A 15,787-nucleotide genomic window follows, 5' to 3' on the forward strand; every position below is an offset into this window, starting at 1 on the left:
GGGGTAAAGGGAGAGCGGGTTAATGTCCTCTTGAAAAGTCTCACCTCATGTAAATAATTAACCTGTGTGACTGTGTCATCCTGTCTTATTTTAGTATCATTTATATGCTGAGTATCTTAAATTTAGTTATTTTTATATTTTCAGTTTTTATTAAAAATGAGCTATTTTTAACCATATATTTTTATATAGTTATGATGTGCTATTGTTGTATTATTTTAATTTTATTTCTAAATAAATATTTGTAATTATATATATATATATATATATATATATATATATATATATATATATATATATATATATATATATATTTTTTTTTTTTTTTTTTTTAATATTATATTATTATTATTATTATTATTATTATTACATTTTTATTATTCATTTAATTTCCATTTGTTTAGTACTTCAGCGCAAACTTCAACTTCAATATTTTTCAGTTAGTTACCAATGCAACGATTCGTTCTTAATTTTTGTTTAGATTTTCAGTATTTATATTTTAATTACATTTTATTTAAGGTTTAATTCAATTTCCCAAAAAAAAATTTGATTTAAATTACTGAGCAATACAAAAGTCTACTGTTCAAAACTTTGGGGCCAGTAAGATTAAAATTAATACTTTTATTTATCAAGGACATGTTAAATTGATCAAATGTGAGAGTAAAGGCATTTATAGTGCAAAAAAAGATTTCTATTTCAAATAAATGATTTTTTTTTCTGTTCATCAACAAATCCTGAATAAATTCAAATGTACCACCGTTTCCACAAAAATATTAATCAGAACAACCGTTTTCAACCTTTATAATAATCAGAAATGTTTCTTGAGCATCAAATCAGCATATTAGAATGATTTCTGAAGATCATGTGAGATTGAAGCATTGATGCTGAAAATTCAGCTGCACATCACAGGAATAAATGACAATTTAAAGTATATTCACATAAACAAACAGTTAATTTAGATTGCAATAATATTTCACAGTACTGCTGTTTTTACTGTATTTTACTGTAATATATTAAAACATGTTTGACTTTCTTTAGTAATTCTACAGGTTTGTAGATTAAGTGACCCCTATAAGGCATTATTTGTGACGTCCTTCTTCTTTATAAACTGAAGCACAGAAAAGGAAGACGTCACACTGTCATCAGGACACTGTGGAGGAATGTCTTTATTTGTGCCTGTGACCTCTGATCAGAGACGCTTGTAAAACAGCAGTGTGTACACACACACATGCTGATGAGCTGCTTTCTGTCTTCTTCTTCTCTTTCTCACACTCTTTCATGATGACGTTCAGTCTCTCGAAACACTCAGACCAGCTTTCTTAGTCGTGGCCTACAACTGGTTATTTCATACGAAGATTCAGCATTGTTTGGATCAAGTGGTAGACCGGCTTCTTGATTTCATTTATTCCTGCATTTTTCACCAAATTGTGGACATACAATGAGAGTTTTTTATATACGAGTTAAGAGTGAGATGGTCAGTCTTAAAATACAGAGTTTCTCTGCATACAAACCATCCAAGAAAATCTAAAAAAATATCCCGTGTGTCCAGTGGAACTCTAATTAAATACAATAAATAAATACATTTAGACTTTGCAATTATCCCATTGAGGACATACACATTTATCCTTTCCCCAAGTCTTTTTATTTAGATTTGATTAGATAAATGATTAACTGATCGTTTCAGTTAAGTACTTCAACAAATTAAACAAAAATGAGAAATGTTTTAATAGTAAATAAATGAATCAAGGTTAAATATATTTTGTCTGTTCACTTGCATGACCAGTAATCAACATCAGAGAATCATGAACGTGCAAATGCATCACAAAAATGATTGAAATATCCTTAAAATCAGAAGATATTGTACTTCTTAGAGGTTTGACTGACCAGCCCTGATCTAAACCGTAAGTGACTGTCTTGACCGGAGATTGTAATGAACATTTCTAATGTTTTATGTACAATAATCTTCCAGCGTGTATAAACATACTGTACTGTCTGCACATTAGACACAGCGTACATATTCTTGCTCAGTGATTACATCTCCAGCGCTGTGTTTATGTTTTGACTGTGAGCTTGGCGTTTCACTCAGAGATATGTCGTTTTTTATAGTGAACACTCAAGGGACTTGTTTTATGAGTTGAGTTTCCTCTGGTTTCTAAAGGACCGTCTTTCCTCAATCGCTTCCATGTGCTCAGACCATCATACTCGCTTTATTTTTATTGCCCAGTCCCAGTCGTCTAATGGTGCTCATAGTGTGAAAAGCGCTGTAAAACTCCTACCAAGTAGACCTGGAAAGCTAGCTGGTCGTCTCTCACGCCAACGATCAGATCTCCGTCTCTTATCCAGTGTGAAAATCAAAGTTTAACCACCTGAAATTAGCTTTGGCTCTTTGTTTAGCGCTTGCTACTGTGCCTGCTTGTTTTTTAATGGCGAGAAAACCATCCAAGCGTGATGTCAGCTCATTAGCGGAGCATGAGCCCAAGCAGACCTGTTATTATATCCATCTTCATCGAACACTGATGTCCTTGATGCTAGAAAACTCGAGAGATAAGACCGTGTCCACTATGCCTTCAAACTTGGCTCCACATGCCAGGCTAATTGAGTGCATGTGGGTTTTCTGGGTTAATCTGTTTGTTTTTGTGTCTTGCTCCAGGCGGCTGATCACAGGCTCTTGGGCACAAAGGGTTGTGTAGAGTCGACAGTTGTGCTGTTGACTTTTCCAGAGCGGTTTTGCACCCTTGACCCTTGTAACACACACCCAAACATTCACCTGACAGCTCAGACGTATTAGCTCAAACATCTCGCTCTCCTTCTCTCCCCTGTCAAGCCGTAACACTCAGTCCGTCTGCTGTAACCTGTCATCGTGCTAATCAGGAGCGTATCACTGTTCTGCCTGAATGCACACACCTGTACGGATAGATAAAAATAAAAGCAGCTTTGTTTTGTTGAGGAATAAAGCATAATTACACTACACAGTCTCAGTTTGAATGTGAAATCTTGAGGACTGACTGCTATTGTGTAAGTGATGAAATCGTGGCATCAGGCTGATGACATCATGACATTATTGAGAATTATGCAAATGGTTTTCACACCATTCACAAACAGACAGGCTTGCTGAATTAATTTCAGATTGTTATTGTATTTTCACATTGGATTAAAGACCAGGACCAGATGGGTGGTCTTTAAAGACTTTTAAAGTGGTTTAAAGTATCTAAGCGGAATAAGTGGAGTGGAGACATTGCAAAACAATAAAAACTGTTATCGTGCATAAAAAAGAGACTTTGCTTCTGCTGGTGTCTGTCATTGCTGTTTCTAATCAAAGGTACTTGAGACGACACAAGCATTAGAGACTTTACTATATTACACGTTCATGCATGTGCATTAGATATCAGTAACTTGTAAAAAGTGAATGAAGATTCTTTAAGTGTCTTTAAGATTGTGTGGTCACATCCCAAATGACAAAAAGTTAAAATAAATAATTAAAAATCTAGTTTTAAACGGCACACATTTCTACGAAAACGTATTTACAATGAACAAAAATTAAAAAGGTAATTGCAATTTTTTATCTTGCGATTAGATTTTTTCTCACTATTCACTATTGTTTATGTCTCACAGTTCTGAAAAAAGAAAATCATCTGATTTGTGAGATATTATCTCTCAGTTGCAAGCATAGTCAACTTTCTTTTTGCGTCAGAATAAAAAAAAAAAGGTAATTGCAACTTTTTAGTCTCTCAATACTGACCTTTTCCCTCCCAATTATTTTTTCCCCAGAATTGCAAGAAAACAGTCAGAATTGTGAGGGGAAATGTCAGATGTAAGGAAAGAAAGTCTGAATTGCAAGATATAAAATTTGAACTGCAAGAAAAATGTCAGAATTGTGAAATGTTAAATATTTTTTTATTGAAATAAGTCACAATTACCTTTTTTAAGCTTCCAAAGATTTCAAGCCTCATACAAATGTCAGGTTTATAAAGATTTTATACTTTTCTTTTTTGTCTCAGTTGTTTAGACTACAAAAACAAAGTATCTGAATCCAGTGTGCCAAATTGAATCCTCTTGTTTTCTGTCAGTGTCTTGCAGTACATTAGTACAAAGTGAGTATGAGTACATGTAGTTAAGCTTGTGTTGGGTGCTGCTCCGGGTGAATCTTTTAGTTTTTCTGATAGTCGTATTAAATTAAGTGTGATGAGCTGAATTCTTACAGGCCCAAAGCTGCCGGCCACAAATCCCAACAGCTTTCAGCTGATGTTACACAATTCCCTCGTTCCCTCCAGACTAACCACTGTAAACGCACGGTCAGATCTACCTTAACCCGCCTGTGGGACGTCCAGCTGGAAGCACTGAGCGCTGATCTGTGTGTGGTTATAAAAATCAAGCACAAATGTACAACAATTAGAAGCCGATCTTCTGGAACGGCCTGCAGAGTTTACATGGCCTGTCATTAACACACTTTTCCCAGCGGAGGAATGACTGCATGCAACGTTATACGGATTAGAGTTAATGAAGTTTGCATGTTGAGAACATGGTGATGTTTCGTTGTGGTGTAGCAGGCATATTTTGACTAAATAGTTTTGGGATGATAGTGCATGCAGCTGCGTGGCTAAACTGTAAAATTATTGAGAATTATGCCAGCTTTTACAACGCATAAAGTAGTCGTTTTTGGCTTTTTTATTTCTTTTTAATGCAAGTTCTTTAGTTAATGTTATTAATGTTTTTAAGAGCCTTTACTGTGCTGATGAAGAAATCATATTTTTTAAATTCTTTCTCAAGATTATGACTCCTTTAGTTAATTTAGAGGATTTGAGATTTGTTTGGTGATTGACAGGTGCTGCTGGTGACCCCTGTGACCCTCACTGTGCTTCAGTGACTGAACAGAGACTTAATTTTCACTTTTTCCTATTTTATCCTTGTCTAAATTAGTCACCATGAACATTTAAATGAGCAGAAACATTGAGCAATTAACCCCGAAAACCCCAAAATGGCTGGCCTTCAAAAAATTACTTGTAATATCTTAATACTCAAAGGTTACAAGTTTTTTTGAGTGAAGAAAAGCTTAATTTGTGGATAATTTTGGCAATATTCACTCAAATGCATTAGCTCAAATCAGTGATGCCTATGTTCAGTTTCAAAGATATAATGTAAGAGATAATGTGATTTCATTGCATTCATCAAATTTAATTAGATCACGAAAAGCATGCAATAAAGGCCATGCAAGAGGGGAAAAGTAATATTAATGTTAATATTAATGACCTTTTATGCAAGCAGCGTTAGTTACTGCACATGACTTTCCCCCTTGTTCACAAATTATGCTTATTAAAGCCAGGAACATTTATTATGCTTTCAGTTAGTTTGTTTAAAGTTAGTTCCTTTGATAAAAGCAATTTACTAAAGAAACACTGAATAAGATGTTTTTTAGACAATTTAGCTTTAATACAGATTTATGTTGTCTTACACTTTACATATTAGCATAAAAAAACTTTTAGAATCTACCAGTGCCTTAAGATAAAATACAGTCTTAATATCTTATGCTTTGCATCTTTAGTATGCTAGTATTTGTTATTTTAAGGATTTTTAGATATTTTAACTGAAAAACAAGACAAAATTACTAAACTTTTTTTTTTCTTTGTATGAAATTTATATATGCATTTATATATCCACACTTAAAATAATAGTTTTCCAAAACCTTTCATAACAGACTGAAATCTAAGTTGTTGTTGACTGCAGATCTTCCTCTGTGATGCAGCTCTCAAGGTTCATTCTTTGTTCTGCTTATTCATGTTCTTGTATGACACACGTGAGCATAAATAATAATAGAATGTTCATATTTGAATGAATATCACTTCAAAGATGTGAAATGGAGCGTGTTTTGGACCGAACACACACGTGACTCTTTTCTCATTGTCTGTTTTACTCATCACCATCTGTTCTCTCTACCTGTTTTTCAGTTTTCCTCTGACTGTTGACCACTGTGTCAGGTAAATGCTGCGGTCTGGAATGGACATTTGGCAGAGCTCAGTCCTCTTGGCTCAAATTTTGTGTCCATTTATCTGCAACAGTCTTGGGCCGGCACCTTTATTGGACTGATTTATGATTATAGGACAGGGGGTTGCCAAGCTGGAAATTGTGTTTATTTAGTATGTTTTATTGGTGATGTAAAAACCAGCAGCAATGTAATGAGCTGCTACAGAGGTCATTCAGATGCTTTAGTGTGGAGCTTCAGTGAGAAACGCCTCATACTCATAATCCGGTGCAGTTTCGAGTGCTGGTTTCTTGGTGTAACCACGTGAAGAGCTCATTATCTGTGGGTAAGATCATATATAAGCTGCTGATCAGACATCATGTTGAGTTTATGCAGTCAGATGCTCAATGAAACGCATTGTTTTAGACGATGATATATTACAAGAAAACTTCTCCCCAACCACTGATCCACATTTGACCTTTCACACCAAAGGGCTTAATGCCAAATCTTTCAATTACCATCTTTTCTGTTGTGCCAGTAAAAAGCACTCTGAACTGTCTAGAAACCACATAGCAACATTATAAGAAAACTCAGAACACTTTGGCAATTAAACCATAAATCCATAAAAGGAAAGTTATAGATGCTTGAGTCATAAATCAAACACTTATGTCAATATATTGAGTGTCTGAGAACCTCTACTATGTTTATTTGTTAAGTTCATGGTGAAAGTAACTCTAACAAGAACAATATGGTTCCTCTCAATCCATTTGCTCCAAGAAATGTGTTTTGTGACTCATCTGATAAGATCTGGAATGTTTACATGGAGATGCACAGCTTCAAAACAAACCACTACATCATATCCTCTCCAGGCCAAACATGTCTGCTCATCGCTCTCTCTCTCTCTGTCCTCATCAGGAGGTTCACGGGGACTTGGCATATGATGTGAGACACAGCTGATAATTGCACTTGAAGAAAATGCGTTCTGAAAGAGCTCATGCTCATCCATAAAATTGGCCCACTTAAAGATAATTGACCGGGAATAACATGACGTCCCTTCTGCTCCGTTTTGCTTAGATTGCAGTGAAACATTTCTTTGATTCACTGCAGGTCTTTCCCAAAAGCCACAGGCACAGTTGGAGTTTATGTGCATTTATGAAGCCATTGAATACAGGATTTCTTCATAAGTACACTCATCTTAAACTGTGTGTGATTCAGAGTTTTAAAAGGTACTGTTCCTTCCAAAACAGGGTTGAACAAATGAACAAATCGTACCTTTTTGTGCCAGTGCCCTCAAAAGAAAAACGTTTTATGTTATTTATTCCTAAAATATGTGTATTATTACCTTAATTGCTCTTATATGTACCCTTTGTAGGTAAATTAGGTACAAAGTTATTACACTGCTACATTTGGATTTACTTTCAAACTATATTCACTCAGAGATTGCTAGTAGATTTCACAAATAATTATTTTAATTTGTCAATGTGAAACCTTGCCCTAAAGGTATATATTTCATATTTGTACACTTATCTGGTACAGTACAGTGAGGATTACTATATATTATTTACAAATATTTTTTAATATTTAATTTTGAGTGATGAGTAGGTTAGTAGTGTTGCTATTTTCAGTAAGTGATATTGGTTTGTGTGTCTGAGCTCATTGTCTGGCAGCAGTTTTGTCCAGCTCTTTCATACTGTGTTTCATGTTTAAAGATGCTTCAGTGCTTATAAATCATAGAAACTGCTTTTTCTATCAGTGATCTATGCATTTTAGTGTTGGTTTGAAAGACTGAATTTTTGCAGATGATTAATTGCAATCAACAGTTTGATATTTCATTTAATTGTAATATGCATGTATGATTAAACATCACAAATAGTCAGTGAGTATATTATTATGCTCAGAGTAAAGAGGAGCAATCCAAGCCGGACTTGACGGACATCATATTTGTGCAGACGTGTAGCTATAAAACACATCAGACAAAAGACTGTTGTTGCATGTGCAAAGACCGGGTTTGTGTTGAACGATCAGCCTTGGAAGCAAATCACAACTTTGTGAACTTTGCTTCAGCATGCTTCACAGTCTCTTTGGGCAGACCTCTCCGATTGTGTAATAAGAACAACACATGATGCAGAGCTGTGCTGTCCACGGATGGTGAATGTTGCAATAGAAGGAAGAAACGAAGATGTTCGATCTGTCAGGTTTTCACCATGTGCTTTGAGACACTTATGTAAGATGCCACACTGCTGCCTTTTAAGGGCACAGGAGAGCTTCACCCTGATCCTGTTTAGTCTGAACATCTCATCAGTGAGTCCTTTATCAGGTTTTCCTGGAAATACGAAAGATGACCTTAAACAAAACGCACACCCCAGGCAGAAGGCAAGCAGTAAACTCCAATTTGATGTTTGTAATTGCCACAACCTTCCCACAACCTTCATCCGATGCTGTCAAACTGAGTGTCCATCTTTATATTTATAGCTCAGGCGTTCAGGGTAATCTCACAAACCTGCTGAAAACACCCTGAAAGAAAAAGGAAATAGGAAATTAAGTGCTGCAAGATTTTCTGGTAATACAATGGCGGAGATGTTGATTGTGGCGTTGAGCACTGATGTCATCATGTGGATGAAGCCATAAAGTGAGTCAGATTGTGTCAAGTCTGGTCGACAGCACTGTGTGAGACTGAACTGAATGTGTGGAGATGTTGTTTTCACCATTGATCTGCATCAGTTAAGTTTCTGATGTATTATTGCTGTATTTGGACTAACTTAAAATATATGCATCTCTTAAAGACAAAGCAGATGCAATATATAAAATATGGTTCTATCTATGTATCTACCTGTATGTTTTTCTGTCTGTCTTTTTATCCAGCATTCATTAAAAATATGTCTTTACTCTGGCTGATGTGACTGTAGCTTATGTCTGTGATTATAATTTTACTCATGGTAACACATCACCTCTCGTGGTCTCTGGCTCAAGTGAATGCATGATTTAATAGAATTCGTCATGCTGTGCCACTGCTAAGGGCCATTTATTTAAATATGTGTTGTGTTTCAGCACAAAAACACGTGATTATTTAGATAAACATCTCCATCTGTTTTGGTGAGGACAAGCAGCCTGGAGCAGTTTATTCAGAGCACCATAAATAAGCTGACGTATTAAACTAACCCTCCCAGTCATGTGCTCAAATAATGCTCTTCTAATCACTAGCAGGGCACCACCGTTTGACTGTTACAAGCAGGATTTTTGCCTTGTTTTATATATTAGTCTGATTTATGCTTTTATTAGATTGTGAGGACTTCCTCTCCCAGTATGAATCCAGCCATGTGGTTTTCATTCAAACATTTATTTGCTAGAACACCAGCCACTTTTTCCCCTTTGCATGAATCAGATAAACTTTCCTTAAGTTTAATCAGATCTAAGACTGTCCAAAGAAATCTCTTTACGTAATATTTATGCAAAGGTTATTCGCAAATGCAGGACTGAGAAAATTAGTCATCTAAAATAAGTATATTTAGATATATATTAGGTATAATCTAGATAGATAGATTGTAGGTGGGTAGATTGCTTTGTTGGTTGGTTCGTTCATGGTTGGTTGGTTGGTTCACTCGTTGGTTCATTCGATGGGTCTTTGGTTGGTTGGTTAGTTCATTGGTTTGTTGGCTGGTTTGTTCATTGACTGGTTCTTTAGTATATTTGTTGGTTGGTTGGATGGTTCTTTGGTTCATTTGTTAATTCATTCGATGTTTGGTTCTTTGGTTCATTAGTTGGTTGATTCATTGCCTGGATTGGTTCATTGGTTGGTTTTTTGGTTCTTATTTTTGGTTATTTTGTTGGTTGGTTTGTTGTTCAGTTCTTTGGTTCATTTGTTGGTTGAGTCATTGGCTGATAGGTTCCTTGGTTGGTTCTTTGGTTCATTTGTTTGTTTGTTTTATTATTATTAATTTGTTGGTTGTTTCACTGATTTGGTTCTTTAGTTCATTTGTTGGTTGGTTCTTTAGTTCATTTGTTGGTTCGTTCGTTGTTTGGTTCTTTGATTCATTTGTTGGTTCATTCACTGGCTGTTTGGTTCATTGGTTCTTTGGTAAAAAAAACAATTGTTGGTTGGTTATTTGGTTCATTAGTTTTTTGGTTTATTTGTTGGTTGGTTTATTGGCTGATTGGTTCATAGGTTGGTTCTTTGGTTCATTTGTTGGTTGGTTCTTTGATTTGTTTGTTTGTTTTGGTTCATTTGTTGGTTTGTTCTTTGTTTCGGTCTTTGGTTCATTTGTTGATTCATTCACTGGCTGTTTGGTTTGTTGGTTGGCTCTTTGCTTCATTTGTTGTTTGGGTTATTGACTGGTTGGTTCGTTGCTTGGTTCTTTGGTTCATTTGTTGATTCGTTCACTGGCTGTTTGGTTTGTTGGTTGGCTCTTTGCTTCATTTGTTGGTTGGTTTATTGGTTGGTTGGTGCGTTGCTTGGTTCTTTGGTTCATTTGTTGATTTGTTCACTGGCTGTTTGGTTTGTTGGTTGGTTCTTTGCTTCATTTGTTGATTTGTTCACTGGCTGTTTGGTTTGTTGGTTGGTTCTTTGCTTCATTTGTTGATTTGTTCACTGGCTGTTTGGTTTGTTGGTTGGTTCTTTGCTTCATTTGTTGATTTGTTCACTGGCTGTTTGGTTTGTTGGTTGGTTCTTTGGTTCATTTGTTGATTTGTTCACTGGCTGTTTGGTTTGTTGGTTGGTTCTTTGGTTCATTTGTTGATTTGTTCACTGGCTGTTTGGTTTGTTGGTTGGTTCTTTGCTTCATTTGTTGGTTGGTTTATTGGTTGGTTGGTGCGTTGCTTGCTTCTTTGGTTCATTTGTTGGTTGGTTCTTTGATTCATTTTGTTGGTTGGTTCATTGGTTGGTTCTTTGGTTCATTGAATTGGTTATTTGGTTTGTTCATTTGCTGGTTCCTTGGTTCCTTTTTATCTGAAAAAATCTGTCATAGGAAACACAATTTCGATGCGGGGTCCCGACTCTCTGCTTGTGTGCATTACTGAAACCCATCAAATGGTTTACACGGTCCCATGCCATCACCTCCACAGTGCCACATGCTTTGTGATGCCTTGAACATCTGCTCTCACTCCCAGAGACCACAGCTGTTCGGGTGGAAACCGATTTTTCATTTTTTCCACAGCTTCTGCAGTCACTTCAGTGCTGCTTCTTAACTCTCAGTAGTTTGTCTTTCAGTTTAATAGTTTTAGTTCATAATGGAAGTTAATCTATTTAAAGGAATAATTCAAACAAAAATGAACATTTTATCATCATATACTCACTTACTCTACATGTCCTGTGTTAATTTCCATCAAACATATAATAACGGTATACTATAGACAGAATGTCCTAAAAACATGCTTTCGTAGATCATAATTATGAAATTAAAAAAGCAATTATAAAATACTATGTCATAATTATTGTTGAATTTTAAATCACAATTATGAAATGATTAAAATTAGTGGATGAAAACAATTATAATAATGAAATTAATCAAAATTTGGAGTCATAATTATGACTTAAAGTTAAACTTGTCAGATGAAAAGTCATAATTATGACATATCATAATTATAAAAAATTCCACTTATGCCAAAAATAATTACTTTTTATTTCTTATTTATACCTATTTATTTAATAATTTCAGTGTTAATCTCATAATTATGACTAATAAAAAAAAAAAAGTCATACACTGTAAAATTTTTTTTATTGAAGTGGTAAATAAAACAAAGTTTATTGGAGTACTTTTTACAAGAGAATACTGTTTTACTTCATTTTTTTAAATTCATTGTGTAACTTGAAGTTTCTTTGTAATTATAATTTGTGATATTTACTAGCAGTTTGAGTGAAATTGTTTCTGCACCATTTTTTCAGTGTAATTATAATATACGATTTAATTACAATATTTCTCTCATCCAGCAGAAATGGGCTTCTATATGTTTGAGATGTTATTTTGCATGCAACAAAAAATAGATTGTGAAAAGAAATACATCTTTTGTTTGGAGAATTTCTTTAAGAGATCAGTGTGTTCAATTCATACTGAAGTGTGTGTGCTGTACAAATATACTGCAGGAGTGTGAACATGCAGTGTACTGTAGTAGTATGTCTTCATCACAAACCCCCTGATGTTAAAGATACACATGGGTCGTGTTATTTACGACCCAAGCATGACTGCCTCAGATCTTCACTTAAGCGATTATTATCTTATCAGAAACTAAGTACTCTTAGACCAACTTGCTGAAAGCAAATAGAAGATTAGAAAACATCGAATTGTAAATGCCGTGCAGATGTGTAATTTCTGCCTCTCCTCTAAATCATGATGCATTCCGGGATAATTTAAGGCTAATAGTGTTCACTTGTTCGTGCAGTACATATCTGGATCTTGTTAGTCAGTACTTATCACGTGTATTCCAGCTTGACTGAGGTAATGCACTGTTTACTGTGTGTGTTTATGCTTTATCGCAATCTATTTATTCGACTTGGAATAATTTATCACAAGTTAATAGAGTATTTCTGCTTTATTATCAGATGATTGTACAGATACAGTATCAACGTAGTCATATTCTGAGTAACACATTGTTTAAATTAATAAAATGTATTCATTTATTTGTTAAAAGTTATTTAGATTCTATTAAATAATTTAAAATAAATAATTAATAAATAATTATTTTTAATAATATATTTTTTTTATTTAAATAATTTCAAATAAATTATTACATTTATTTTATGTAAATTATTTAAATAATTTTGAAAAATTATATATATAGTAGCCATTAAATAAGCCAGATAATGTACAGTCAGCTAGTTCATCATCCTGGGTCAAATTATTACTATTATATAAGCTTAAATGTCCATATCAGTGAATCCATAAATAACATTAACACTTACAGTCCGTCTCTCTTCGGTTTCTAATTCCCAGGGATCTACCTGCTGGACATGATTTACATCGACTCGGCCTATCCTGCGTCTGACAGCATCATTGAGACCCAGCAGAGAACCAATCAGATGAACAACATCCTGCGCGTGATCTCTGACCTCCAGATGTCCTGCACATACGGTCAGTTCATCAGCTCTCAGTCAGCTTCGCCGGATATTTAGTCGTGAAATCTGTAGGGAGATTTCAGTTACACCTGTGTATATATACATGCACACATCTGACCCTGGACTTCCTCCTCACAGATCACCTCGTGACCCTCCGGCATGTGCAGAAGTACTTGATGTCTGTTCGCTACATCGAGGAGCTTCAGAAGTTCGTGGAAGACGACAATTTCAAGTAAGTAGGTCTCAAAGGTAAAATGCAAAGGGGCTGTATTTACAGCGTAGCTCCTGCTTCAAAAGGCATGAGGATTTTAGCAGAACGTACTGTATGGCATCAGTAGAGGCCTGAAGCGAGGGCAAGCTGTTGCTCAGATGATTTAATGCGTAGCAGATGAATGCATTTGTGTTTTTCTGGTGGCGATATGACGGGTGATATCCCTAGGCATCTGAATTCACAGGTCACTGCATTTATAGGCAAGCAACAGCATGATTCGATTTTTGGGTGGTCGGCACAATGAGCAGAATAGTCATCACATAAATGTACTGAAACTGTTACCGCCTTTAGACGTTTTGATTGTGCCATTAAATAGTGTTTTAAACAAATGTAATGTGTTTTTATTAAAATCACTGGGTGTTCTGTGAGTTTGCTCAGCAGGGTTTAGGCCAAACACATGGTGGAACCAACAGTTCGATGAGAAATAAATCCTTATTATGCAGTCGTGCCAAATCATATAATTCACTTGGTGGTGGTGAAACATAAAGCGTGTATTATTTGTACAACAGCGTCCAGAAAATCTGTGCCAGCACTGTTGTTTAAATTTGTACTAAACATCATGTTTGTGAACCGTTACACCCCTAATATTTATTTATTTACTTCATGTTAAACAGCATCCAACAGTTCTTTGGCCGTATTGTTGTTTAAATTGCAGTAATTGCATTATTTTTTAGCAAAGTTTAATGTTGATTTGAATTCTGTTATTCGTTACGATCATATATTTGGCAGAACCTCACAGTCATGCTGTGATTAGAGTCAAAATGACCTGGTTTAATGGTTTCTTCTCACAATTCTGGATGTATATCTCATCATTTGGAAAGTGTTGCAACTCTGAGAAAAAAATAACTGAACTGCAAGATATAAATTCACAATTCTGAGGAGAAATATAATAATTTTGAGATTTAAACTTGCTGTGGGCTTATTTTTTATTCTGTGGCAAAAAATTAAATAAAAAAATTATGAGAAAAAATTAAGAGAATTATGAGAAACGTAAAAATAGCAAGAAAAAGTAACAATATTTTTTACAATTCTTATTTCTTATTGTTTATGTCCTGCAATTCTGAACTTTCTTCTGTGTAAAAAGTCACAATTACCTTTTTTATTATCTTCAATTTCTGATCAGAGTTAAAGGGATATTTCAAACAAAATATATATATATTTTTTTTGCTTCTTCAAAACACCAAAGAAGATATTGCATATTGCAAATGCATGTGCTTTTTTGTGTCTATTCGATAAAAGTCAAGAAGATATTTTGAAGGATATTTCGGTCTGTGCAATTTATTATTATTTTAGTTTTTTTTTTTGTCTGTGCAATTAAAATCTGTGGGTTTGAAAAAGTCTTAAAAATAATTTGTCAATGATAATTCGAAACGCAAGTTTTGAGCAGTGCAGAGTAACGTTCGGTTGGTTGCTTCTCCGAATAAAAAGACAGTATAAGTCATTATAATCAGTAATTGTGTCGCCCCTGGATGCAACAAATGCCTCGTTTGTAATGGGTTTTATTGGTTTTGTCTCGTTTAATATCCAGATCGCGAATGAGTGAAAAATCTACGTGTTTCTGAAAGGCAAGGCATAGAGGATAAACAATAATGTATGTTATTTGGAAAATAATGTTTGTTTGTTTTTACCCTACACATTTCATTACACCAAATACACAAAAATATATAAATTTTTTGCAACGTCATGTGACTCCTTTAATGAGAGGAGTCGCTTTAAGTAGAGGGACGAGCAGCGTTTTAGCAATTTAGCGTTTTAGTGTCCCATTCCAGATGCAAGGTAAGAATGCAGCAGATCTCTCTTTGCTTCGATGTGAACTTCTGAAGTTCTCCTCTCCACCTCATACCATCACGAACAGCTGTGAAGTGAATTTGTAAATTAGCAATTCACCCGAGCGAGTTAAAAAAAGCCTTGTTTATGCTGTGGGATGAGTGATGATCTGTGGGACACTCGACTGTAATTACTAGCACACAGTCAATCAGAAGAACATTAGCCATGGGAGAGGAAACGCCATCATGACTCCAACATCCTGATTTCACCCCTGCTGAAAGGCTTTTGTGTGCTGAAGCAATCATATTAGCACTAAATTATGAAATATTGTCTTGTGTTGTTTATGAAATAAGAAGTCAGCTTTAGCAGAGATTTGAAACAATAGCCTCGTGTGTCATGGCTCTTTTGGCACCTGTCTGAGAAACAGTGTCTTTTTTTCTCTGTTTCCTGTGACTGTTCATCTCAGACGTAAACACTTCCCAGCATCACTCTTTCATTGAGCTCGTCTGAAATGATTATTTACTCTGCTTCACTCGCTTCGCTGAATGTGGAGCGGATCCTGTGCTGACGATGGACGATCAGAAAATGTCTTTTTAATCGGAGTTCTTCAGTTTCACGTATGCAGTCCCAGGGAATACATCCATCACACATCATGTCTTATACACAGGTTCGGAGAGAAACAATGGCTTAAAATGGTGATGTGTAACCCAAAAACACACACACACACACACACACACACACAGAGAGAGCG

The 15,787-nt window shown here is 35.2% G+C and overlaps 1 protein-coding gene across 5 annotated transcripts in view; it reads left to right on the forward strand.

Annotated features, from left to right (window-relative positions):
* The window catches only part of LOC128014862 (ras-specific guanine nucleotide-releasing factor RalGPS1), a 113,560-nt gene that overhangs the window by 73,328 nt on the left and 24,445 nt on the right, over window positions 1-15,787 (forward strand). For all 5 annotated transcript variants that reach the window (XR_008183717.1, XR_008183716.1, XM_052598548.1 and 2 more), the window contains 2 exons: window positions 12,877-13,014; window positions 13,137-13,230. Coding sequence is in view for 3 of the 5 variants with exons in the window: in XM_052598548.1 (XP_052454508.1) it covers window positions 12,877-13,014; window positions 13,137-13,230 (232 nt within the window). In the remaining 2 variants the exon portion in view is untranslated. The remainder of the gene's footprint in view (window positions 1-12,876; window positions 13,015-13,136; window positions 13,231-15,787) is intronic.

Source organism: Carassius gibelio, chromosome A5, assembly GCF_023724105.1.
Source record: "Carassius gibelio isolate Cgi1373 ecotype wild population from Czech Republic chromosome A5, carGib1.2-hapl.c, whole genome shotgun sequence".
Lineage (NCBI taxonomy): Eukaryota > Metazoa > Chordata > Actinopteri > Cypriniformes > Cyprinidae > Carassius > Carassius gibelio.